The sequence below is a fragment of the Phacochoerus africanus genome, chromosome 9 (genome assembly GCF_016906955.1).
Source record: "Phacochoerus africanus isolate WHEZ1 chromosome 9, ROS_Pafr_v1, whole genome shotgun sequence".
Lineage (NCBI taxonomy): Eukaryota > Metazoa > Chordata > Mammalia > Artiodactyla > Suidae > Phacochoerus > Phacochoerus africanus.
Window position 1 is genome coordinate 96,596,680 of NC_062552.1, and position 24,710 is coordinate 96,621,389.

The window sequence follows — 24,710 nt, forward strand, 5'->3', positions numbered from 1 at the left end:
TCTTTATACCTGGAAAACACAGATTAAAAGCCAGTATTATTTAAAATAGAAACCATAAAATTATAACCATATTTACCAGTTCACACAGTCCAATGTAACCAATCCTTTTTGTTTAACTGTTTATGAAATCATCAATTTCCCTTTTAGAATTAAAAAAAAAATTTTTTTACTCAGCTCATCATTAAGGTGTGGAAGTCAGAAACTTGTATTTCTTAAAAAATTTTTTTCTATAGATCTTGTAGAAAAGGAAACATTCTTGCAAAGGTATTGGAGTAATGCCATTATTAACTAACAGTGACAAAAGACTTAAGACATTTTAAATCTGACTGCAATGCAAATTGACAATGAAACTTGGTAACTGTTGTGACATAACAATTTGAAATAACTAGAGAACAAAAAGGATTATAACATAGTACCAGTATATAGCCAAATTTCAGAAACTGTAAAAGTTCTAGAATATCTCTATTAGAAATATCTATAATCTGAGGTTTATCACTCATTCGATAATACTCTATGTATTTTAACATTCCAAATAATCCTAGTAAATTTAACTTTTTTTTTGAATGTCTCAAGGATCCCGTGAAGCATTTTAAAGTTAGCTGAGTTAAAAGCACTTTAATTAGAATTTCATAGTGTTTATAAATAAATCTTTTTTTTTAAATTTGGTCAGATAGAATCATAGGTCGCTGTGGATAATACTTTTTTCTTAACCAAAGTTACAAGAGATCTCAAAAGCAAATACAGCAGATCACTTAAAAGAACATTATATAATCTGTTTTCAAAGCAGCATTCCAAGGAAAATTAGTTTTCTTAACAAAGAAAGGACAAGTTCAAGTTTTCTACCAGCTTATTTTAAAATTAATTTACTTAAACTCATTTTAAACTGAGTTCTGACAATGTATAACCCTTCTCTCAATGTCTACTTCCCACAAACCTTCTAGCACTTTCTGTATCCATTAGTTTGTCCCCATTTTCCATTTAAAACAAGCTAGTGTTGTGGAAACCACAAAAACTGTGGCAACGGAAGGAGACAAACAGCACTCGGAGATATGGAAAAGCAAGGTTTATTCAGCACCGGTGCGGGCTCAGAGGAGTCCCCTCCAGAGTCTGAGCACCAGGTCTTTGTTCTCAGTAACTTTTATACACTACAAGGTCTTGATTTTCCCATGTAAGCATCCCGGACCTCCCCCATCCCCAAGCAGACAGTGTTCCTCCTAAGAAACTGAGCAAGCAAGGTTACAGAAGCGGAACTGATAAGCAATGCTGGGTACATGATTAGCAGGGCTGCTGGCTTGGACAGAGGGCACACAGTTGTTACATTATTACAAGAAGGGTGGCATAGTGATGAGCACAGCTGGAAAGGCTTGCAGCTGCCTTCATAGCCAAGGGGGTGGGGGTTGTTCTTTAGTTAAAACTCCGTTTCACTAGAAGACAGATTTACTCTTCTTTTCCCTTGATAAAATAGAATTCCATTCCTCATTCCTTCTCACATATACCTTTTATGTCTCTCTTAGTAAGTTCTCTAATAGTTTATCTTTCCAATCCTTTATTTTATATTTATTTATGTATTTATTTATTTCTACTTATTATTTTGTCTTTTGAGGGCTACACCCGCAGCACACAGAGGTTCCCAGGCCAGGGGTCCAATCGGAGCCGCAGCTGCCAGCCTACACCACAGCCACAGCAATGCGGGATCCAAGCCACATCTGCAACTTACACCACAGCTCCTGGCAACGCCAGATCCTTAACCCACTGAGCAAGGCCAGAGACCAACCCCACAACCTCATGGTTCCCAGGCAGATTTGCTTCCACCGTGCTATGACAAGAACTCCTGACATTGTTTTAACTCTCACCTAACTCTGAAAAAGCCCTTGCCATATCCTTTGGTTTTGTTGAGGTGGTGGGCTTTGATCCCATGGGCGAGGCAGCACTCTGTGCCTGTAGCCTAACCCTTCTGTTCTGACTCTGCCAGCAGCAGCAATGCTCCTGTGCCTGGGCAGGATTGTGTCCCCTCCCCTCCTGTGTTAACTCTGTGAGCACAAGCAGTGCGCTTGTGCCTGGGTGGTGCGCTCGGCGCCCCTCCCCCTCCTGCGCTGCCCTGGCAGCAACAGCGGTGGTGGCTGTGGCTGGAGGGGGGCCAGCACCATTTGGGGGATTGTAAGGGGGCAGCAATGAGTCAAGAGGGTCCCATTGGAGGGGAGGAGGTCCCAGAATGTTCTTGGGTTTCCTCCTCATTTCCCTTTTGGTCCCATGCTCTGAGGGGAAATAAGACCACTGGTCCCTGCTGCCAACAGAAAGCTTAATAAGATTCCTCCTGAGACCCCAGTGACTTGTCCTGGATAAACTGAATGAACAGCTGACAGACCCAATCCTTGTCTGATCCGAACTTTGGCCAGAAGATGGATGGGGCGAGAATAGATGTCTGTGTCCAGATAAAACAATATTTAATTGTTTTTCCCTTTTCTTTGTCCTTCATCCTATTTAATCATTTTCCCCTTCTTTTTGTCCTTCATCCTATTTAATCATTCTTCCCTTCTTTTTGTCCTTCGTCCGTGGATTGTTGCCCCCATACTTTAATATCAACCCCAGAGGGCAGTCTGGAGGAATTTGGTCCCCTCCCCCATTTGATCCTCCAAGTGGAGGTATAGGTCGGGAAGACTTACTTCTCATTTCCCAGGATCATGTTCTGATCCTCCAATTTCACCCAAAATCACTGGTCTCACCCAAGACCACTGGTCTCACCTGAGACCTTTTGAAGGTCATGCTCATTTTACGATTTCACCCAAAATCGCCAGTTTCACCCAAAACTGCCAGTCTCACCCGAGACTCTTTGGGGCTTACCGACCCCCATCCCCGACCACCAAGGAGGTACTCAATCGCACCCACAATCTTTCGTACCTTGGTCCATTAATGGAAGTTGCCTGGTCAGTTGCATGATTTCCCACATTGTCGAGAACCCTCCATGGGTTTGAAGTTCACAGGCGCAGACTTCTCAATTTAGGGCCACCACAATAGGCCATGGGACATGTCTCCCCTCCTTGAGAATCTTCGCTCCAGTGGACCCCAAATCCTGGACAAGTCCCCAGATCTGTTGGGGACATGGCTCAGATGATCAGTATCAAAAAATGAGACACACAAACATGGGGAGATCTCAACAAAGCTCTTTACTTCTGCAGAAGGGCACGGGTACTCCAAAGAGCTCGCGCTCCAAGCAAAGGACCCTCCCCTATTTATCCCTAAAGCAGGTGATTTACCTGTCCCCTTTCCATTGGTCAGGTCTGGGCACACATTCTTCCTGGTTGGCTAATTTGAAACAAATTGTTACTGGGAGAAGAGGGAAAGAGGAGGGGGGTGGCAGGAAGGCAGTCAAAACCAGAGCAAAATGGAGTAACCAAGATTTCCTTTATTAGAAAAGACATTATGTTACTTTCCACAGGCAGAAATCTTCCTGTCGTATTTTCTAAACCCTAAGGAAATTATAAGTAAGGGGCTAGAGGGAACTGGCTCCAAGTTAGGCACTAACTGAGAGGACAAGGGGTTGACTTTGGAAAACCGGGCCAGCTCAAGTCAGAAAACTGCTTGGGCAAACACTGATTTGTTCCTCAAGATATTATGCATAGATAGCTAATGCCAACCTTATCGATGCCTTTTAGCGTAAAGGTCAGAGTTAAAATTCAACATGATTGGAGGCAGAAGGCCTTGGGGTTTCTATTTTCTCACATTGTTTACCTTCCTGAGAGCACAATAAAGATGATGAGGCATCAGCATTAAGGGCACTTGACCCATGATGTCTTGAGTCCCCTGGTCTCATCTTTGCCAAGATCAGCTCAGCAGGTTAGGGCTGAAGAATGGGTGCTGTGAAACTTAAGGAAAATGTTAACATAAAACAAGACACAGAGACATTTATCTTAATTAAAGGTGGGAACCAGGGGAGTCAAGGTCTCAGGGACCAAGAGCCTCGCCTCAAGAAACCACACTGCTTTTATTGTGCTCTTTGGGATTACTCAAGTGAGGAGGGGGCTATAGGTACAGGATATAGTTTTTTTATTATTATTTTATAAGTTCTTTTATTATTTTAAAAGTCACATAGCTGGTAGATGGTTAAGCTTTTACTCTGACCTTTAGGCATTCAACAATCATTCTCATTTGAGGAGCTTTGCATTAACTATGCATAGCATCTAGAGAATCATCACTGTGCTTCCACAAATGGGATGCCCATCTGCTGCAACCCAGCAACCCAGCAAGCCTAGGTTTGCACCTTGGTTCTCTTTGCTAATGCATATTCTGTTAATGACCCCTCATAAACCACTTGGTTCCATGAGGTTCTTCTTTCTCTTATTCTTAAGAGGACATATCATGCTGTGCAAATGGCATGCCAATCTGCACAGGTCCAGCCCGCCTAGACCAACGCATTATGTCCTCATTCATCTGACCATATGAATAACTTATGCCTTTATGTCTTTGTTATTAAGCTTAAGTCATTTACTAGCACTGTGACTGTTTTTAAAGCAGGAATATGGGGTAAAGTAAAGCAGGACAAGATGGAGTTTTCAGCAAAGAGGCTAAGAAAATATTGTAGAAACATGTCTCACAACACATCTTTATACTTTACTCTGTGTGTATGTCTTTCTTTGTCGCTGTTTAACATTTCTTAAGCTTTGCAGCACCCATTCTTCACCCCTGCTTGCTGAGCTGGTCTCAGCAATACACAATAGAATATTACTCAGCCATAAAAAGAGTGAAACATTGCCATTTGCAACATAATGGATGGACTTAGAGATTTTTACACTAAATGAAGTAAATCAGAGAAACATGAACATCATATAATATCATTTATATGTGGAATCTTAAAGAAGATAAAATGAATGTATTTACAAAACAAAAATAGAGACATAGAAAAAAAACTATGGTTACCAAAGTGGATAGTTGGTGGATGGTGGGGGGAGAAAAATTAGGAGTTTGGGATAAAACAGATATACACTACTATATATAAAATAAACTACAAGGGCCTACTGTATAGCAGAGGAAACTAATTCATTATCTTATAATAACCTATAATGGAAAAGTATCTGAAAAAGAACTCATATGTATATAAATGAAACTATCACACTGTAAATTAACTACGCTTCACTGAATTTTTTTAAACAACAAAAAGGCAACTTATGGAATGGGAGAAAATAGTTGCAAATGATGCAACTGACAAGGGCTTAATCTCCAAAATATACAAACAATTCATATAACTCAACAATAACAAAAACAACCAAAAACCCAATCAAAAGAATAGGGAGAATACCTAACTAGACATTGCTCCAAAGACATATGCATGGTCAGTAGGCATATGAAAAAAATACTCGGTGTCACTAATTATTAGACAAATGCAAATAAAAACTACAATGATGTATGACCTCATACCAGTCAGAATGGCCATCACTAACATGTCTACAAATGACAAATACTGAAGAGAGTGTGGAGAAAAAGGGACCCTCCTACACTGTTGGTGGGAACATAAATTGGTACTACCATTATGGAAAACAGTATGGAGGTTCCTTGGAAAACAAAACACAGAACTACCATATGATTCATCAATCCCACTCCTGGGTGTATATCCAGAGAAAATCATAATTTGAAAAGATACACGCACCCCAATATTCATTGCAATACTTTTTAGAATAGCCAAGACAGGGAAACAACATAAATGTCCATCAACAGATGAAGGATCAAGATGTGGTATGTATATACAATGGAATACTACTCAGCCATAAAAACAAAATAATGCCATTTGCAGCAACAAGGATGCAACTAGATATTCTCATACTAACTGAAGTCAGAAAGAGAGAGACAAATACCATATGATATCATTTATATGTGAAATCTAAAATATTGCATAAATGAACCTATCCACAAAACAGAAAGAGACTCATAGACATAGAGAACAGGCTTGTGATTGCCAAGGGGGAGGGGAGAGGGAGAGGGATGGACTGGGAGTTTGGAGTTAGTAGATGCAAACTACTACATTTAGAACACATTAGCAACACATTTAGGGGATGGGATTAAGATGGCAGAATAGAAGGACTGGAGCTCAACTTCTCTCCTAAAAACAACAAAATTACAACCAAATGCTGAACAACCTTCAACCGAATAGACTGGAAACTTTCAAGATATCCTACTCCAGAAGAAAAAGAGGAGGCCACATCAAGAGGTAGGAGGGGCGATTATGTGCTATAAACAACCCCATACTTCCTGGGTGGGAAGGCCACAGACTAGAGTGAGAGTTCTGAGCCCCACTTCAAATCCCCATGCTTGGGTATCTGGCATTTTGAGGAAGAACCCATGGAGCATCTTGCATTGAAGGCCAGTGGGGCTTGTGCACAGGAGCTCCACAGGACTGGGGAAAACAGATACCCATTTTTTAAAAGGTGCACACAGATTTTCATGTGCACTGGGACCCAGGGCAAAGCAAAGCCTCCATAGGAATCTGGGTTGGACATCACTGCAGTTCTTGGAGGACTTCCTGGGAAAACAGGGGGAGACTGTGGCTCATTGTGGGGGAAAGACATTGGAGGCAAAGTTCTTGGGAATTTTCATCAGCCGTGCCTTTCTCTAGAGGTGGACATTTTGGGAAAATCTGGCCCCACCCATCAGTACTGAGACGCCCCAGGCCAAACAATAATCCAGATGGGCTCACAGCCCCACCCATCAGTAAATAGTCTGCCTAAAGCCCCACCCCCCAGGCACACAGCCTCCTCTAATCTCACCCAGAGACAAAGCCCCACCCACCAGAGGGATAGGAATCAGCCCCACCTAACAGTGGGCAGGCACCAGTCCCTCCCATCAGCAAGCCTACAGCAAGCCCCCATACCAACTTCAGACAAGAGGGGGGGCAGACACCAGAACTAAGAAAGGCTACAACTCTAGTAGCTATAAAAGGATCACCACACGAAAAACCTATAAAAATGAAAAGATAGAGAACTATAACTTAGATAAGGGAGGAAGAAAAAACCCCAGAAAAAATCTAAGTGATCAGGAGATTCTCAGCCTCCAGGAAAAAGACTTTAGACTGTTGATGTTGAAGATAATGCAAGACATTGGAAATAAACTGGAGGCAAAGATGGATAATTTACAGGAAACACTGACCAAAGAAATACAAGATATAAAACTTAAGCAAGCAGAGATGTAAAATACAATAACTGAAATAAAAAATTCATTAGAAGCAACCAACAGCAGAATACAGGAGGCAGAAGAATGAATAAGCGAGGTGGAGGACAGACTATTGGAAATCACTGATGTGGAATAGAAAAGAGAAAAAAGATTGAAAAGAAATAAAGCATGGGCTCTGGCTCTCTATTCCACTCCATTGATCTATATGTCTGTTTTTGTGCTGATACCACACTGTTTTGATTACTGTAGTTTTGTATTACAGGCTAAAATCTGGAAAGGTTATGCCTCCAGCTGTGTTCTTTATGCTAAGGATTTCTTTGGTAATTCTGGGCCTTTTGTGAATTCATATAAATCTTTGGGTTACTTCTTCTAATTGTTTGAAAGATGACATGAGTATTTTGATAGGATTGCAACTAATCTGTAGAGTGCTTTGTGGAAAATGGCCATTTTATTTATTTATTTATTTTCTTTTTAGGGCTGCACGTGTGGCATATGGAAGTACCTAGGCTTGGGGTTGAATAGGAGCTGCAGCTGCTGGCCTACTCCATGGCCACTACAATGCTGGATTCAAGCTACATCTGTGTCCTAAGCCACAGTTTGCAGCAATGCCAGAATCTTAACCCATTGAGAGAGGCCTGGGATAGAACCCACATCCTGATGCATACTAGTTGGGTTCTAAATCTAAAACAAAAACTGAGAATGGGCATTTTAACAATGTTCATTCATCCAATCCTAGAGCATGATATACCATTCCATTTCTGTGACTCACTTTCATTTTTCAACGTTTTATATTTTTCAGGGTCAAGGTCTTTCACCCTCTTGGTTAAGTTTACTCCTAGGTATTTTATTTTTATTAAACACTTTTAAGTGGGATTTTTTAAAAGTTTCTTTCTGATATATCATTATTAGTGTAAAGACAAGCAACTGAGTTCTGTAGACTACTATGTATCCTAATAAGTTTATTCATTACTTCTAATATTTTTGTGTGTGGAGATCTAAGGCTTCTCTCTATAAAATGTAATGTCATCTGCAAATAGTGGGAGATTTACACACCTCTTCTCTTCCAACCTGAATACTTTTTTTTTTGTCTTTTGTCTTTTTTTTTTTTGTTGTTGTTGTTGCTATTTCTTGGGCCGCTCCCATGGCATATGGAGGTTCCCAGGCTAGGGGTCGAATCGGAGCTGTAGCCACCAGCCTATGCCAGAGCCACAGCAACGTGGGATCCGAGCCGCGTCTGCAACCTACACCACAGCTCATGGCAACGCCGGATCGTTAACCCACTGAACAAGGGCAGGGACCGAACCCGCAACCTCATGGTTCCTAGTCGGATTCGTTAACCACTGCGCCACGACGGAAACTCCCTGAATACTTTTAATGTCTTTTTCTTGAATGATTGCTGTGTCTAGGGCTTCCAATACTATATCGAATAGAGTGGTGAGAGCAGCATCTTTGCCTTGGTCCTCAATTTATTGGGAAGACTTTCAGCCTTTCACTGTTGCATATTGTGTTGGCTATAGGGTTACCATATATAGCTTTCAGAGAGATATATTCCCTCTATATTCACTTTGATGAGAGTTATTTTTTATCATGAATCAATGTTAAACTTTTGTCAAATGCTTTTTCTATGTCTTTTGAAATGATCATGTGATTTTTGTCTTTTGATACTGATTTTATCTTTTGTTACTCATTGATTGACTTGCATCTGTTGAAATGTCCTTGTGACTCTGGAATGAAACCAACTTGATCATGGTATATGATCCTTTTTATATATTATTGGATTCAGTTTGCTATTATATTGTTGAGGATTTTTGCATTTATATTCATCCATGATACTGGTCTGTAATTTTATTTTTTTGTACTATCCTTTTCTGTTTTTGGAATCAGGGTGATATTGGCTTCATGGAATGAATTTGAGAGTATGTGCTCCACTTCAATTTTTGGAATACTCTGAGAAGGATCAGTATAAGCTCTTCTGTGGATGTTTGGCAGGATTCTCCAGTGATTTTATGGGTCCAGAACATTTGATTGCACAGAGATTTTTCTATGACAAATTGTACCACTTCTACTGATTATTCTGTTAAAATGATCTGGTTTTGGCACAGAAATTTCACCCTGCTGTGGTGCACCAGGTTAAGGATCCAGCTTTGTCTCTGCAGGGATGTGAGTTCAATCCCTCGTCTAGCTCAGCGGGTTAAAGGATCTGTTGTTGCTACAGCTGTGGCATAGGTTGCAGCTGTGGCTTGGATTCAATCCCTGGCCCAATTTCCATATGCTACAGGTGTGGCCATAATTTTTTTAAAAGGCTTAGAGGTAAGACTGGATACTGTAAAACTCTTAGAGCAAAACTTTGGCAGAAGACATTCTGAGATAAACTGAAGCAATATCTTTTTGGATCCAGTTCCTGGAGTATTAAAATTAAAACAAGTATAAACAAATGTGACCTAGTAAAACCTAAGTTTTTGCACAGCAAAGGAAACAATAAACAAAACGAATAGACAACCTACTGAATGGAAGAAAGTACTTGCAAATGAAGCTACTGACAAAGGATTAATCTCCAAACTATACAAATAACTCATGCAGTTCAATAAAAATAAGCAAACAACCCAATCAAAATATTGGAAGAATACTTAAACAGACATTATCCAGGAATACATACAGATGGCAAAAAAAAAAAAACATGAAAAGATGCTCTAAATTGCTGATTATTAGAGAAGTGATAATCAAAATCACAATGAGTTATCACATCACATCTGTTCAGAATGGCCATCATAAAAAGTCTACAAAAATAAATGCTTGATAGGGTATGGAGAAAAGGGAACTCTCCTTTACTGTTGCTGGGAATGTAAATTGGTAAAACCAGTATGGAAAGCCATATGGAGGTTCCTCAAAAAATTAAAAATAGAACTACCATTTGATCCAGCAGTCCCACTATTGGGCATATATCCAGAAAAAAAAAACACAACTTGAAAAGATTCGTTTGGCCCCATGTTCATGTCAGCACTGTTTACAATAGTCAAACCTGCAAGCAAAATAAATGTCCACATACAGAGGAATGGATAAAGAAGATGTGGTACAGATACACAATGGAATATTACTCAGCCATAAAAAGAATGAAATAGTGCCATTTTTAGTAATATGAATGAATGGAGAAATTATCATACTAAGTGAAATAGCTCAGACATGCAAGACAAATATCATATGATATCACTTCTATGTAGAATATTAGAAAAAGGATATAAGGGAACTTAATTTACAAAATGAAGCAGAAATGGACACACAGAACTTGTAAACAAACTTATGGTTATGAAAGGGAGCAGGTGTTGGAGGAGTGAGGATTTGGTGTCCAGGATTGCCATGTTCACACTATTGTATATGGAATAGATGGTCAGTGGAGACCTGCAGTATAGCATAGCAAATTCGATGCAATATCCTATTATAACCTATTTGGGAAAATAATCTTATAAAAAGGGATATGTGTAGGTGGATAACTGAATCACTTTTTGTGCAGCAGAAATTATGAGAACTAGAACAAAATATTTTAAAATTTGTATGGAAACACAAAAGGCTCCAAATAGTTCCAACAAATGGAACTGGAGGAAACTGGTACCCTGACTTCAGACTATACTACAAAACTACAGTCATCAAAAGAGTATGGAACTGACACAAAAACAGAAATATATATCAATGGAACAGGATAGAAAGCTCTAAAATAAACCCAAGCGTGTATGGTCAACTAATATATGACAAAGTAGGCAAGAACATGCAATGGAGGAAAGACAGTCTCTTCAATGAGTGGTGCTGGGAAAATTGAATAGGTACTTGCAAAAGAATGAAATTAGAACTTTCTCTAACACCATACAAAAAACAAAGTGGATTAAAGACGTAAATGTAAGGCCAAATACTATAAAACTCCTAGAGGAAAACACAGGCAGAACGTTCTTTGACATAAATCACAATTACATCTTGTTTGATCCACCTCCTAGAATAATGACAACAAAGGCAAAAATAAACCAATGGGGACCAAATTAAACTCAAAAGCTTTTGCACAGCAAAGGAAGCCATTAAAAAATAAAATACAACCCACAGAATGGGAGAAAATCTTTACAAATGATGCAACTGACAAAGGCTTAATCTCCAAAATATAAAAACAACTCATACAACTCAGTAACAAAAACAAACAAACAAACAAATCAAAAAATGGGCAGAAGACCTAAATAGACATTTCTCCAAAGAAGACATGGCCAGCAGGTACATGAACAAAGGCTCAAAATCACTAATTATTAGAGAAATGCAAAGCAAAACTAAAATGAGGTACAGCCTCACACCAGTTAGAGTGGCCATATCATTAACAAGTCAACAAACAACAAATGCTGGTGAGGATGTGGACAAAAGAGAACCCTCCTGCACTGTCTATGGGAATATAAATTGGTAAAACCAATTGGTACAATGGAAAACAGTATGGAGGTATGGCTGAAAACTAAATACAGAACTACCATATGATCCAGCAATCCCACTCCTGGATATATGCCTGGACAAAACATTCATTCAAAAAGATCCCTTGTATCTGTATTTGCGCTGCAACACTATTCACAATAGCCAAGATGGAGACATCCCAAATGTCCATCAACAGACGAATGGATTAAGAAGATGTGATACACAAATACAATGGAATACTCTTCAGCCATTAAAAGGGCAAAAAAGAGGCCAAGGATCAAAATGTGGAGGAGTTAAGACATCACACTTACCTTCTCCCACAAACACATCAAAAACAAAACAAAACAAAACAAAACATATCTACATGTAGAACAATTTGCACAGAACATTTACTAAACATTGGCAGAAGAACTTAAATCTCCAAAAAAAGGGCAAGAAACCCTTCAGATAACTGGGTAAAAGAAATGAAAAAAAGGAGGGGGAGAGAGAGAAAAGGAAACACGATGAGACAAGCATTCATGAGAGGGAGTTGTTAAAGAGAAAAGGAACCCACACCCTTCGAAGCCACCTAACCAACTGGGAGATCTGCCAAGACAAAGGGACCTCAAAGTCGCTGAGAAAAGCATGGCAGCTGAACTGATGATGGCAATGCAAAGTGAGAGCTGCAGAGATCATATGCACCACTGCCCTGGAAACCACACCTGAGAAACTCAGGCAGGGGCTGGGCATGGAGACTCAGGCTTCAGAGGTCAGTTCCAGGAAAAGGACTAGGGTTGGTTGTGTGGAGACAGCATGAGGGCATATGGAGCACTGTGCCATGGGCTGAGGAGGAGAATGCCAGAGCAGAGGGAACCCAGGAGGAGGTCTGGGCCCACAGGAGAAGCAAGGCGCCATTGTTGGGGAGGTCGAGAGGAGGAGGGGCAGACCAACATAGGAATCACTTTCCCTGTGCATGTGTGGGCTCTCAGAGGGTGGGGCACTGTTGATACATGTTAAGGTGGCGAGAGGCCAGTTGCTTGTGCTGTGGGAGACCAGGCACCACTTATGTGGGATGGGGGTGGCCAGGCATCTCTTGTGTGGGCTAAGGGCAGTGGGGGCTTAGCACAATGCAGCAATTCTTGTGTGATCTAGAGGCAGAGGGAATAGTCCACAGCTGTCATCTCAAAAACCAGAGGGAGGCATGGCCCACCACCACTAGAGGTGTGTGAACAGGCTTCACCTAGGGTCCCAGTCAACTCAGAGGTCGGAAAAAAAGAGGACACTGTGACCCAAGCACCACCCGTTGGTGCTCTCACTCCCCTGGGAACACACTTACCCTGCTGCTGCCACTGCCAAGTGCTCTGGGCAATGCGTGCATATGCCTGATTACTGTCCCTTCCCAGGAACCTACAACTAGGAGCAGCCTGTGTAGCACCTCCTACGTGGGATAAGCAGGATGGGGTGTTTCTTGCATGGTCTACAGGTGGCAGGGGCAAATATCTGCAGTTATCTCTGACTCCAGAGGTGGGTGTGGCCCATGACCATTAGGGGTCCAAAAACAGGCACCATGTGTGGCCCCAGTCACCTCAGAGGGCAATACAGAGGAGGTAATTGTAACCAAACACCACCCTTTGATGCTCCTCTGGAAATTCACATACCCTGCCACTGCCACAGCCAATTGCTCTGGGGACCATCTAAATCTGCCCAAGGCTCAATACCACTTCCCTGCAACTAGGAGTAGCATTCACCACCTTCCTGCAGAAGAAAACTATTACATTTAGAATGGATAAGCAATGAGGTCCTCTTGTATACTACAAGGAATTATCTCCAGTCTCTTGGGATAGATCATGGTGGAAGATACACTAAGAATGGGAAAGTACGTACACGTATGACTGGGTCACGTTGCTGTGTAGCAGAAATTGGCACAACATAGCAAATCAACTATACTTTAATTTTTAAAATGTCAAATAATACAAATACAGAAAAAAATTAGGGTACTATTTAGATCAAAGCTAGTTGATGAGCACATGAGTGTACCTTTTATCACTCCCTTCACTTTCCTGTGTGGTTGCACACGAGTAATTCCCTAATAAAAAATAAAATAAAATAGTGAAGCAATACTGAAATAAAACAACAAATTGTGTGATCATCTAGGACAGAAATACTACATTCTTCCTCCGAATATGAGGAAATATTCCACATGCGTAGAAGGTATATATTTTAATGTATATACTAAATATACAATACAAAACAAACAAACAAGACTATAAAAAAATAAATGCTTGATAGGATATGGAGAAAAGGGAACTCTCCTTCACTGTTGCTGGGAATGTAAACTGGTACAACCACTATGCAAAACAGCATGGAGTTTCCTCAGAAAACTAAAGGTAGAACTACCATACGATCCAGCAGTCCCACTCCTGAGCATATACATCCAGGAAAAAAACCCTTAATTTGAAAAGATCCATGCACCCTAATGTTCATAGCAGCACTATGTACAACAGCCAAGAACTGGAAGCCACTTAAATTAAATGTCCATGATCAAGACCCTCACCAATGTGGGTATAGAGGGAACATTCCTGAGTACAATCAAAGCCATTTATGATAAACCCACAGCAAATATAATACTCAATGGGGAAAAACTGAAAGCCTTCTCACTCAAATCTGCAACAAGACAGGGATGCCCACTCTCACCACTGCTCTTCAACATAGTTTTGGAAGTCCTAGCCACAGCAATTAGACAAACAAAAGAAATAAAAGGCATCCATATAGGAAGAGAAGAGATCAAACTGTCACTGTATGCAGATGTCATGATACTATACATAGAAAACCCTAAGGACTCAACCCCAAAACTACTTGAACTGATTCATAAATTCAGCAAAGTAGCAGGATATAAGATGAACATTCAGAAGTCATTCTGTATACCAGCAATGAAATATTAGAAAAGGAATATAAAAATACGATACCTTTTAAAATTGTACCTCACAAAATCAAATACCTCGGAATACACCTGACCAAGGAGGTAAAGGACCTATATGCCGAGAACTATAAAACTTTCATCAAAGAAATCAAAGAAGATGTAAAGAAATGGAAAGATATTCCATGTTCCTGGATTGGGAAAATCAATATTGTAAAAATGGCCATCCTACCCAAAGCAATCTACAGATTCAATGCAATCCCTATCAAATTACCCAGGACATTTTTCACAGAACTAGAACAAACAATCCAAACATTTATATGGAACAACAAAAGACCCAGAATCGCCAAAGCAATCCTGAGAAACAAAAACCAAGCAGGAAGCATAACTCTCCCAGACTTCAAGAAATACTACAAAGCCACAGTCATCAAAACAGTGTGGTACTGGTATCAAAACAGACAGACAGGCCAATGGAACAGAATAGAGAATCCGGAAATGAACCCTGACACCCATGGTCAATTAATCTTTGACAAGGGAGGCAAGAACATCAAATGGGAAAAAGAAAGTCTCTTCAGCAAGCATTGCTGGGAAACCTGGACAGCTGCATGCAAAGCAATGAAACTAGAACACACCCTCACACCATGCACAAAAATAAACTCAAAATGGCTGAAAGACTTAAATATACGACAGGACACCATCAAGCTCCTAGAAGAAAACACAGGCAAAACACTCTCTGACATCAACATCATGAATATTTTCTCAGGTCAGTCTCCCAAAGCAATAGAAATTAGAGCAAAAATAAACCCATGGGACCTCATCAAACTGAAAAGCTTTTGCACAGCAAAGGAAACCCAAAAGAAACCAAAAAGACAACTTTCAGAATGGGAGAAAATAGTTTCAAATGATGCAACCGACAAGGGCTTAATCTCTAGAATATATAAACAACTTATACAACCCAACAGCAAAAAAGCCAATCAATCAATGGAAAAATGGGCCAAAGACCTAAATAGACATTTCTCCAAAGAAGATATACAGATGGCCAACAAACACATGAAAAAATGCTCAACATCGCTGGTTATAAGAGAAATGCAAATCAAAACTACCACGAGATACCACCTCACACCAGTCAGAATGGCCATCATTCATAAATCCACAAATAACAAGTGCTGGAGGGGCTGTGGAGAAAAGGGAACCCTCCTGCACTGTTGGTGGGAATGGAACCTGGTACAGCCACTATGGAGAACAGTTTGGAGATACCTTAGAAATCTATACATAGAACTCCCATATGACCCCGCAATCCCACTCTTGGGCATCTATCTGGACAAAACTCTGCTTAAAAGAGACACGTGCACCCACATGTTCATTGCAGCACTATTCACAATAGCCAGGACATGGAAACAACCCAAATGTCCATCGACAGATGATTGGATTCGGAAGAGGTGGTATATATACACAATGGAATACTACTCAGCCATAAAAAAGAATGACATGATGCCATTTGCAGCAACATGGATGGAACTAGAGAATCTCATACTGAGTGAAATGAGCCAGAAAGACAAAGACAAATACCATATGATATCCCTTATAACTGGAATCTAATATCCAGCACAAATGAACATCTCCTCAGAAAAGAAAATCATGGACTTGGAGAAGAGACTTGTGGCTGCCTGATGGGAGGGGGAGGGAGTGGGAGGGATCAGGAGCTTGGGCTTATCAGACACAGTCTAGAATAGATTTACAAGGAGATCCTGCTGAGTAGCATTGAGAACTTTGTCTAGATACTCATGTTGCAACAGAAGAAAGGGTGGGGGAAAAATGTAATTGTAATGTATACATTTAAGGATAACTTGATCCCCTTGCTGTACAGTGGGAAAATAAATAAATAAATAAATAAATATATATGTATATATATATAACATTAAACGTCCATTGACAGAGGAATGGATAGACACAATGTGGTACAGATACACGACAGAATATTACTCAGCCATAAAAAGAACAAAATGCTGCCATCTGCAGCTCATGCATGGACCTGGAGATCACCATACTAAGTGAAGTAGCCCAGACAGACAAGACAAACATCATATGATTTCACTTCTCTGTGGAATCTTTTAAAAAAGTATACGGATGAACCTAATTTACAAAACAGAAACAGACACACGGATTTTGAAACTAAATTTCTGGTTACCAAAGGGGACAGGTGTTGGGGGAGGGATGGATGGTGTTTGGGTCTGGGACTGGCATGCCCACCTTAGTGTATATGGAATAGATGGTCAGTGGGGACCTGCGGTATAGCACAGGGAACTCTACGCAATAGTCTGTGGTACTGTTATAAGGGGAAAGAGTCTGGAAAAAAAGGATATGCATATATGGGGAACTGAATCACTTTGTCGTGCAGCAGAAATGATAACAACGTTAACTCAACAATGCTTCAGTAAAACTTTCAAAAGTGGGGGAAAAGTAATGTAAACATTGGAGAGAAGATGTAGAATTGTTGCTGCCATTGTTGTTCACTGGGAACATGATTCTTTATTTAAGAAATCCTAGGAGAGTTATCCAAAATTTTTAATTGATAAGTAAATGTGGCCCAAGCCGCAAGTACAATGTCAAATTTTATTTTGTTTATTTTGTTTATTAAGTGCCCAACATATTCTAGGTCCTTCTGAGGTCCTTTCTTTTAGCCATGACAAAACCCTGGCAAAGTACCTTTCATCTCTCAATATAACATGTCAGATAGAGCTTTGATTCTCTGAAAGCCAATGACTTTGGGCAAGATCACGTACTCAGCAGCTTGTTGAACTACATTTCACATTCATGTGCCTGTGACACCGAGTTGTTTTCTCTTCCTATTGTATCTGCCAAGGTGTCTTGTATGCCATCTATCATGTCGGGCTTTTTTAACACTGGCAAAAATTGTGAACCCGTAACAAAAATCTAGCATATCACCAGCTAATGAAAGGTCTAATAAATTAGTAAACAAGTACAAACCAGTTCAAACAAGATGTGCTGCTGGCGCATGGATAAAACGTTAGTATCACTGCCTAAATAAGTACAGGTATTCTGCTGGTGAATCGGATAGGTCCCACTGTCCTCTACAAGAGCAGTAAAACTATGACCAGATGTAAAATACTAAATGCATTTAAACAACACGGACTCTTTTTAAATTGCCAAGTCATTTTATTTCAAGACAACGACTTCAGGATAGCTATAGGATTCTGTGACTATCAGAGTGCTTCTAGATGATTTCTCCCAGTGTGCGCCAATTGACTTTCTCCATTTTGTGTGTTCCGGTTTGTATTTACTTAGGCTTAAGGCATTACGACTTTTCAGAAGCTGTTTCCTCATACCTCTGATCTACAACTTCTTTCAGTTGGAAAAGGCTACCAATAATACCTGAAACGAAAAGAAGGGCAAAACGAGCAAGTAGGAGAGCTAGTTCGATTTTTACACTCATTCTTATTTTGGCTCGAGTCTCTTTTCTTTTGTCAGGTGGTGGGCCACTATCTACACTCCCGCCGCCTCCTTCAACATCGCAATTTGGTGGTTTCCAACCTTGCTGACAGTGACAGTGTCTTCTGTTGTTGCAGACACCTCTGAAATTGCATGTGCTAACATCACAGCTAAAGTTCAAGTCTGGATAAAAGGTACAGTTTTGGTCCTTGCAGAATTGTCCTGGGCCACATGATGCACCATCAACTACAAGACCCAATTGTGGTGTGAGTGTCCCAAAGTGGGCATCAAACCCAAAGCAGGTTTTTGGTGTAACATCGTGTACTACTATATGACGAAATGTAGTATGCTCTCCGCCACCAGGAATTTTCTGCACATTAGCACAGTGCAGCATTCCACACATGATATCATCTTCTTCACATTTTACAGGTTTTCCTCCTCCTCGGACCACCCTCACCCCACAGTTTCCAAATCGATCGCCTCTCATATTCAATGTTCTATAGCATATCGGTGCAGCCTCTTTTACATTGAAGCCAAAGAGGGCTTGGCACTGCATGTCACGGTCACTACAGTTTCCCTTCACACAAACAGCCAGTGGTGAACAAGGGGTTCCATCCTGGATATAAAAGTCATCTGGACAAGTGTGTGTTAGCCCAGTGCAGTATTCTGGAAGATCACAAATACCAAGAACATCTCTGCACATTCTTCCGGGCTGAGCATAATTACATCCAACACAGCAAGATCCTTCGCTGCATGTACTGCCAAGCGTGAGGATGCAACTGTTCTCACAACACGGGTCTTCAGCACAGTCTTTCATGGTGCCACAGTCACATTCCTCCCTCGCATCTAACTTCTTGTCACCACAACGATTAGCTACATAAGGAAAATTATCATATGGTACATTTGGATCACTCAAACAAGGATCCCATCTATGCACCACTTCATGCAATGCCACATATGAACAATTACTTAGCATATCCAGAAGACCAGTCTCAGGAGCCATGACACATTTATCTCTTCGAAAACAACGACAACCTGGTACATCATGTGTACAGCCGATCATATGACCTAGTGCATGTGCTGCAAGAGTTGAAGCTAAAAATATGTGATTATTCCCAACACATACAAATGATGCACCCCAATTGGGGTTGCATATTCCTGCGTGGTGGCCAAAATACCTGTCATTACCGAATCGACGTCCTGTTAAAAGCAATGCAGTGTCATGAGGAATCATACTATGCCAACGATACATTTTCCATAAACCAAACTGAGTAACAAGAGTTCTACCATCACGCCAAAGGTCCATACGCATTCTTTCCCCGGCATTCCATATGCACAAAACGCGTATACAAATATCAAGTCCAGCCTGGAAGAAAATACTATGCAATATGTTGTTCATAATCACGACATTCTCTATTACACTTGTTTGATTTGGGTTGAGAACAAAATATGAGTTGGCAACTGTATAGAGAAGTTTTACGTATTTTCTATGTGGCCACCACATATACACAGGTCCTGCTCTGGGCATCTCAGCAAGCAAGGCCTCCTCATCTGCTTGATTTGTATCTTCCCCTCCAATCTTACATTTTTCATCCTCTCCGGGTGTTTTTTGTAACACAAGCAGAGAAATCACATGCTCAAATTTGGAAGACGCTTCCAGGGGTTTGATTTCGTAAGTGAAGTCGTCCACCTGGAGCATGCCACGCAGACCCCCATGGCAGGTGTCCAGTGTGCCCATGGACCCAGGAACCCCTTCCAGGTAGCCATAGTAGTAACAGTCTCGAGGGACAAAGGGGTAGTCCTCCTGCATGGCGCCTTGGTCATTATCGGTGATGACAGGGAAATGTCTGGGCAGCAAGCTTTTCTTGACTCTCATGTGAACCACATGTCTTTGGCCACCGAAGCGAATCTTGTAGGAGAGCTGGCCTTGTATCTCAGCTGTACTCACTCTGTGGGACACCTTCCTGGGGATCACAATTTCAGAGGCAGTGAAGCGCCATCCTGGTGGGGCATAGGAGCAACAGATCGGGCCCAGGAATAACCAGAGCAGAGGCAAGCAGGGATCACCTCGCAGCTGGGCCTGGGCAGAGGCAGGTCCCATGAGCGGGGAAGCCTGGGGCCAAAGAAACTGCAGTCAAGCGGGAGGCAGGCAAGGCTCTCCCTGGAAGAGCAACCTCAACGGCAGTATGGTCCTGAGGAGAGCAGAGAGAGGCTGGAGGCCTGGCATCCCCAGAGAGGTGGAGCAGGGACAGGGAGGCTGTTACATAACAATGGTGGACTCATGAGTGGGCGGGGCCGTGCTCAGTCCTCCTAGGGATCCTGGCACGGGGGTATTAGAGAGGAGAAGGCAAGGGAGAAATTAGGAAAAACAATGTCTCTCTGGGCTGAGAGGTGGCCTGGTCTCTTGGAGAAGTCACGGGGAAGGATAAGTGGGTTTGGTGCCATCTTTAGACAGTTACTGACGTTCTTTTTTCCCAACCCCAAGTGAGATAAGACATCAATCTGTAGCTAAAGCATGAAGTGGAGAGGAGAGTGGATGCTTCCCCTTGTGAGAATTTTGAGGACAGAGTCAGAGTCTCTCACCCTTTAGAGAAATGGAATGTGCTAGGCCTGATTAGCGGAACCAAAGAAGAAACAGCGTCATGAGTAGAAAAGCGAGGGTGGATGGCAAGAGTTTATTACAAAGTGACACTTATACCTGCCCTATGATGCAGGGATCGTAGCCACAGGAAGTCCCCCACAATGATTTCTGGAACCCCTAGCAGCATCGTTGATGAATGCATTCCACAGACTGGAAACAAACAGCCAGTGCCGAATAGATGAATGGCATACAGACTGGCCTATTCATTCCGTGGGATGCTCCTCAGTAAATCTGAGCAAGTTTCAGACACATGGAAGAACGTGGATGGGTCTCATAGATATGATGATGATGGTGGAAAGAAATCAGACCAAAGGAACTTTGTGAAGACCCTCCACTCTATGACGTTCTGTAGTAGTCCAAAGTAGTATTTGGGAACAGAATTTAAATCACTGTTTTCCTGATGTGAGGGAGTGAAGGAATGGAGGCAAATTACTGGAGTGTCATGGAGCTTCTGAATCTGATTGGGGTGTGCTCTAGATGAGCGTTTCCCTCCAAAATCCACATGCTGAACTCCTAACTGCCAAGGTGATGCTCTTAGCAGATGCTATTGGCATCTTTTTTGAGAGGGCATTAGGTCATGAGGAAAGAGCCCTCATGCTTGGGACTAGTCTCTTGTTTTTGTGTTTGCGTTTGTGTTTGTTTTTGTTTGGCGGGGGGTGGCGGAAGGGAGGATTGGTGTCTTTTAACAGAGGCTCTGAGAGATTCTTCACTCCTTCTGCCCTGTTCGGTCACAGTGAGACGGTGTCAATCTATGAACCAGGAAGTGAATCCTACCGTATCCAATCTCCTGGTGCTTTATTCTTGGACTTACTGGCTTCTGGAACTGAGACATTATGTTCTCTTTTGTGGAAGTGACCCAGAATATGGTATTTTGCTGCCTTAACAGAACAGAACATAAAATTGGTTCCCGGAGGTTTTGCTATAGGTAACAAACACCTGAAATTGTGCGAACGGCATGGAACTAGGTATTTGGTAGTGACTGGAAGAGTTTTTGAGTTGCAAACTAGAAAACCCACAGTGCTGTGGACAGACTCTCGGTGAGAGCCTAGAAAGAAAAGAGTGGTATAGGCAACCTTAACATTCTCAGAAAACACCGAAGTATTCTTGAACAGATTGGTAGGACATGAACTGGAAAAGCCATAGTAATGAAGTGAAGACAGCAATAAGGATTATGTTATTGAACAGTGGAGGAAAGTCCATCCTTGTCATCAAGTGGCAAAGAACTTGGCTGACGGGGAGTTGTGTCCTGTGTGTTGTGGAATGTAGAATTTGTAAGAATAAACTGGATGTTTAGCTGGGCAAATAGCTGAGCAAAGTGTTGAAGAAGTGTCTAGGTTCCCTTCTTTTGCTGTAAGCTTCTAGTACAATGTAGGAAGAGAAAACTGATTTAAAGATGGACTTGTTCCTCAAAGAGCAGCAGAAGTTAAAAGATTTGGGAAATTCCCAGCCTATCCATGTGGAAAAGTTTGAGAAGGCATGGTCTGAAAAGAACTGTGAGAATGTGGCAAAAACAGCACTTGAGCTGTGTGCAAGACGGTGGCAGAATGACCCCCATGACTCACAGGTGATCCAGAGATCATTAGATCAGTTTCAGAGAAGGGGTCTCCTGTGCCTGCAGGACCTTGGCATGCTTTGTCAGAGTTGCCTCACCTGTGGACTCCTTTCCCAGCACTTTACTCCAGGAAGTTGAGCTCCTCCACCAACACAGCACCACAGGCCACAGTAGCCACCCCTCTGGAGGACACAGGTGGCAGGCTTGGGCAGCGTACATGCCGGGCCATCTCCATGAGTGCGTAAAGTGCACGAGATGCAGGGGCAAGGAATGTGGCTACTTCCACCTAGATTTTGAAGGATGGAGATTATTGGAGCTATGGGCCCATGACCCTGGAGAAGCAGGCCACCACAGGGAGCACCCTCTAGGGTCATCCCCAGCAGAGCCATGGGGGCAGGCCATTTCTATGACCCCAGACTGGTGGAGCCACCGTGCATTATTTCAGCCCCGACAGCCACAGGCAAACAACTTTAGCCCATGAGAACTGCAGTGTGGGCTGCATCCACCAAAGCCTTGGGGAAGGCCTCTAGGAGTCTTGGGTGTCCAACCTTGTCGGGTCCTGCAAGGCAGGACCTCCACCCCAATGGGGCGGGAAGTGGAACAGAATCCCCAGTGTGCCTAAAGGGAAGAACATGGAGGCAAAAGGGGATTAATTCTTCTCTTGCCATAAGATTCTAGATATACTTAAGACCTGTCACTCCTTTCTTCTTTCCAATTTCTCCCTTGGGTGATAGGAGTGTCTATCCTATGCCTGTTCCACCACTGTACTTTGGCAACACATCCATCATTTAAAAAATTATTCAGAAAATATCATATTATTGAAAAATAAAGATTGAGGCTTTGACAGAGGGTGTTGGGATTCATCTGGGCCATTATGCAACTGATGTCACCTTTTAATCATCTCTTATTCCTATTTACTCTAGTCATCATCTCCCAATGTTCAACATAGCGTCTCACCTCTTTCTAGAGTGATTAAAGTTCTGGAGGCTTAGAAGTCCAAGATCAGAGTGCCATCATAGTTGGGTTCTGGTGAGAACTGTCTTCAGGGCTGCAGACGGGCCAGTTCTCTTTGTAACTTTGCATGGCTTAAAAAGATGTGTGTGTGTGTGCGTGTGTGTGTGTGTGTGTGTGTGTCTCCCATAAGTTTATTGTGTCTTTAAGACCCTATAAATGTAGACTTCTCTCCCAGAGAAGGGTCTTTCATATTAACATTATTAATATGAGTTGCTCATTTGTGATTTTCGTAAATATCTGGGTTCTTGCTCTTGGATTTCTCAGAGTTTCCCCATGTGTACACCTGCTAACACACTACATATGGCAATGTGCTGTGAAGGGTGGACACCTGAGTGCAGTGCAGCATGTTGAGGATGCCATTGTTGAAGCAGTGTAGGAAGGCACACTGTTGGAAATGGGCAACAAGGTGACTGCATGCTCCATCCCCAGCAGATTCCCAAACTGGCAGCAGACCATGGTCAAACTGGTGCCTGCATCATCTTACTCACTACGGTCGTGGAATCTACCCCAGCCTTTTGTTTGCTTGTTTGTTTACTATTTTCTTTTCCACTTCCAAGGTAATCAACAGAGGAAAAAAAAGAGAAGTTACAGTGGAAAATATCTTATTGAATAATATAAAGAGTTAACGGTCTGGCTGTTACCTGTGTTACGGTGTCACCTTACATAGGAAAAGATGTTGTAATGAGGCATGTTGAGTATTCCAACAAAACTACTGTGATTGAGTTCCTGGTGTGGTGCAGTAGGTTAAGGATCCGATGCTGTCTCCAGGGCGGCTTGGGTTGCTGCTGAGCTGTGGGTTTGATCCATGGCCCAGTGCAGTGGGTTAAAGATCCAGGCTGCTGCAGCTCTGGCATAGGTCACAGCTGTGGCCTAGATTTGATCCCTGGCCTGGAACTTCCATATACCACCTTTTCTACTGCTCTTAAAATGAGGATAATATAGTTCCTTCATTTAAGTGCAGGGTGCAGGAAGTGAAAACCCATTGTGTGAATCTACCTCTCACTGCTCATGTGAGGGTACTGAGGCCCAGAGAAGGGCAGAGACTCAGCCAAAGTCACACACCAAGCATAACCCAGGCCTCTGGCCCCCAGTTTAGAGAGGCCTTGGGTTCTGGGATGGATCTCATTCATCTTGGATCTCTAGCCCCTAGCCCAAGCTGGACAGACAAGGAACCATGTTAACTTCTGAGAATAGATGGTAGAACAGATGCCCCACAGATGGTGGGGACAGATGTACACATTTCAGAATGGCCCTGGGGGTTCTGACTGCCTCACACACACAGCCTGGAAGGGATTAGCCATGTCAGGAGTGAGAAGTAACTCTTGCCCGAATTCCTTTAGCAGCCTGGAGAGGAGACATGGAGATGGCCTGGTGGAGCTTCTGGAGCAGAGGTGGCAGGAGCAGGTGGCTGCTAGCCTTTGTGCCTTCAACACTCCCTCAACTCCCTCTGTTCAAGTGTGACTAGGGCTGCTGAGCCAGAGGTCACATCTCCCTCAGCATCTGCCTTTTGCTCAATCCATCATAGCAAACCTCACCAGCAATTGGCCTTGTCCATTTCTGTTTCC

The 24,710-nt window shown here is 42.1% G+C and overlaps 1 protein-coding gene across 1 annotated transcript; it reads right to left on the reverse strand.

The window, feature by feature from the left end:
• Positions 1 to 17,804: 17,804 nt before the first annotated feature.
• LOC125136748 (disintegrin and metalloproteinase domain-containing protein 20-like) lies at positions 17,805 to 20,039 on the reverse strand. Its single transcript, XM_047797538.1, has one exon. The coding sequence runs from the start codon at positions 20,037 to 20,039 to the stop codon at positions 17,805 to 17,807; it is 2,235 nt and encodes a 744-aa protein (XP_047653494.1).
• Between the last annotated feature and the right edge of the window lie 4,671 nt (positions 20,040 to 24,710).

Excerpts from the sequence above, each read along its gene's own strand:
- LOC125136748 (XM_047797538.1), bottom strand. The coding sequence starts at position 20,039 with ATGGGACCTGCCTCTGCCCAGGCCCAGCTGCGAGGTGATCCCTGCTTG.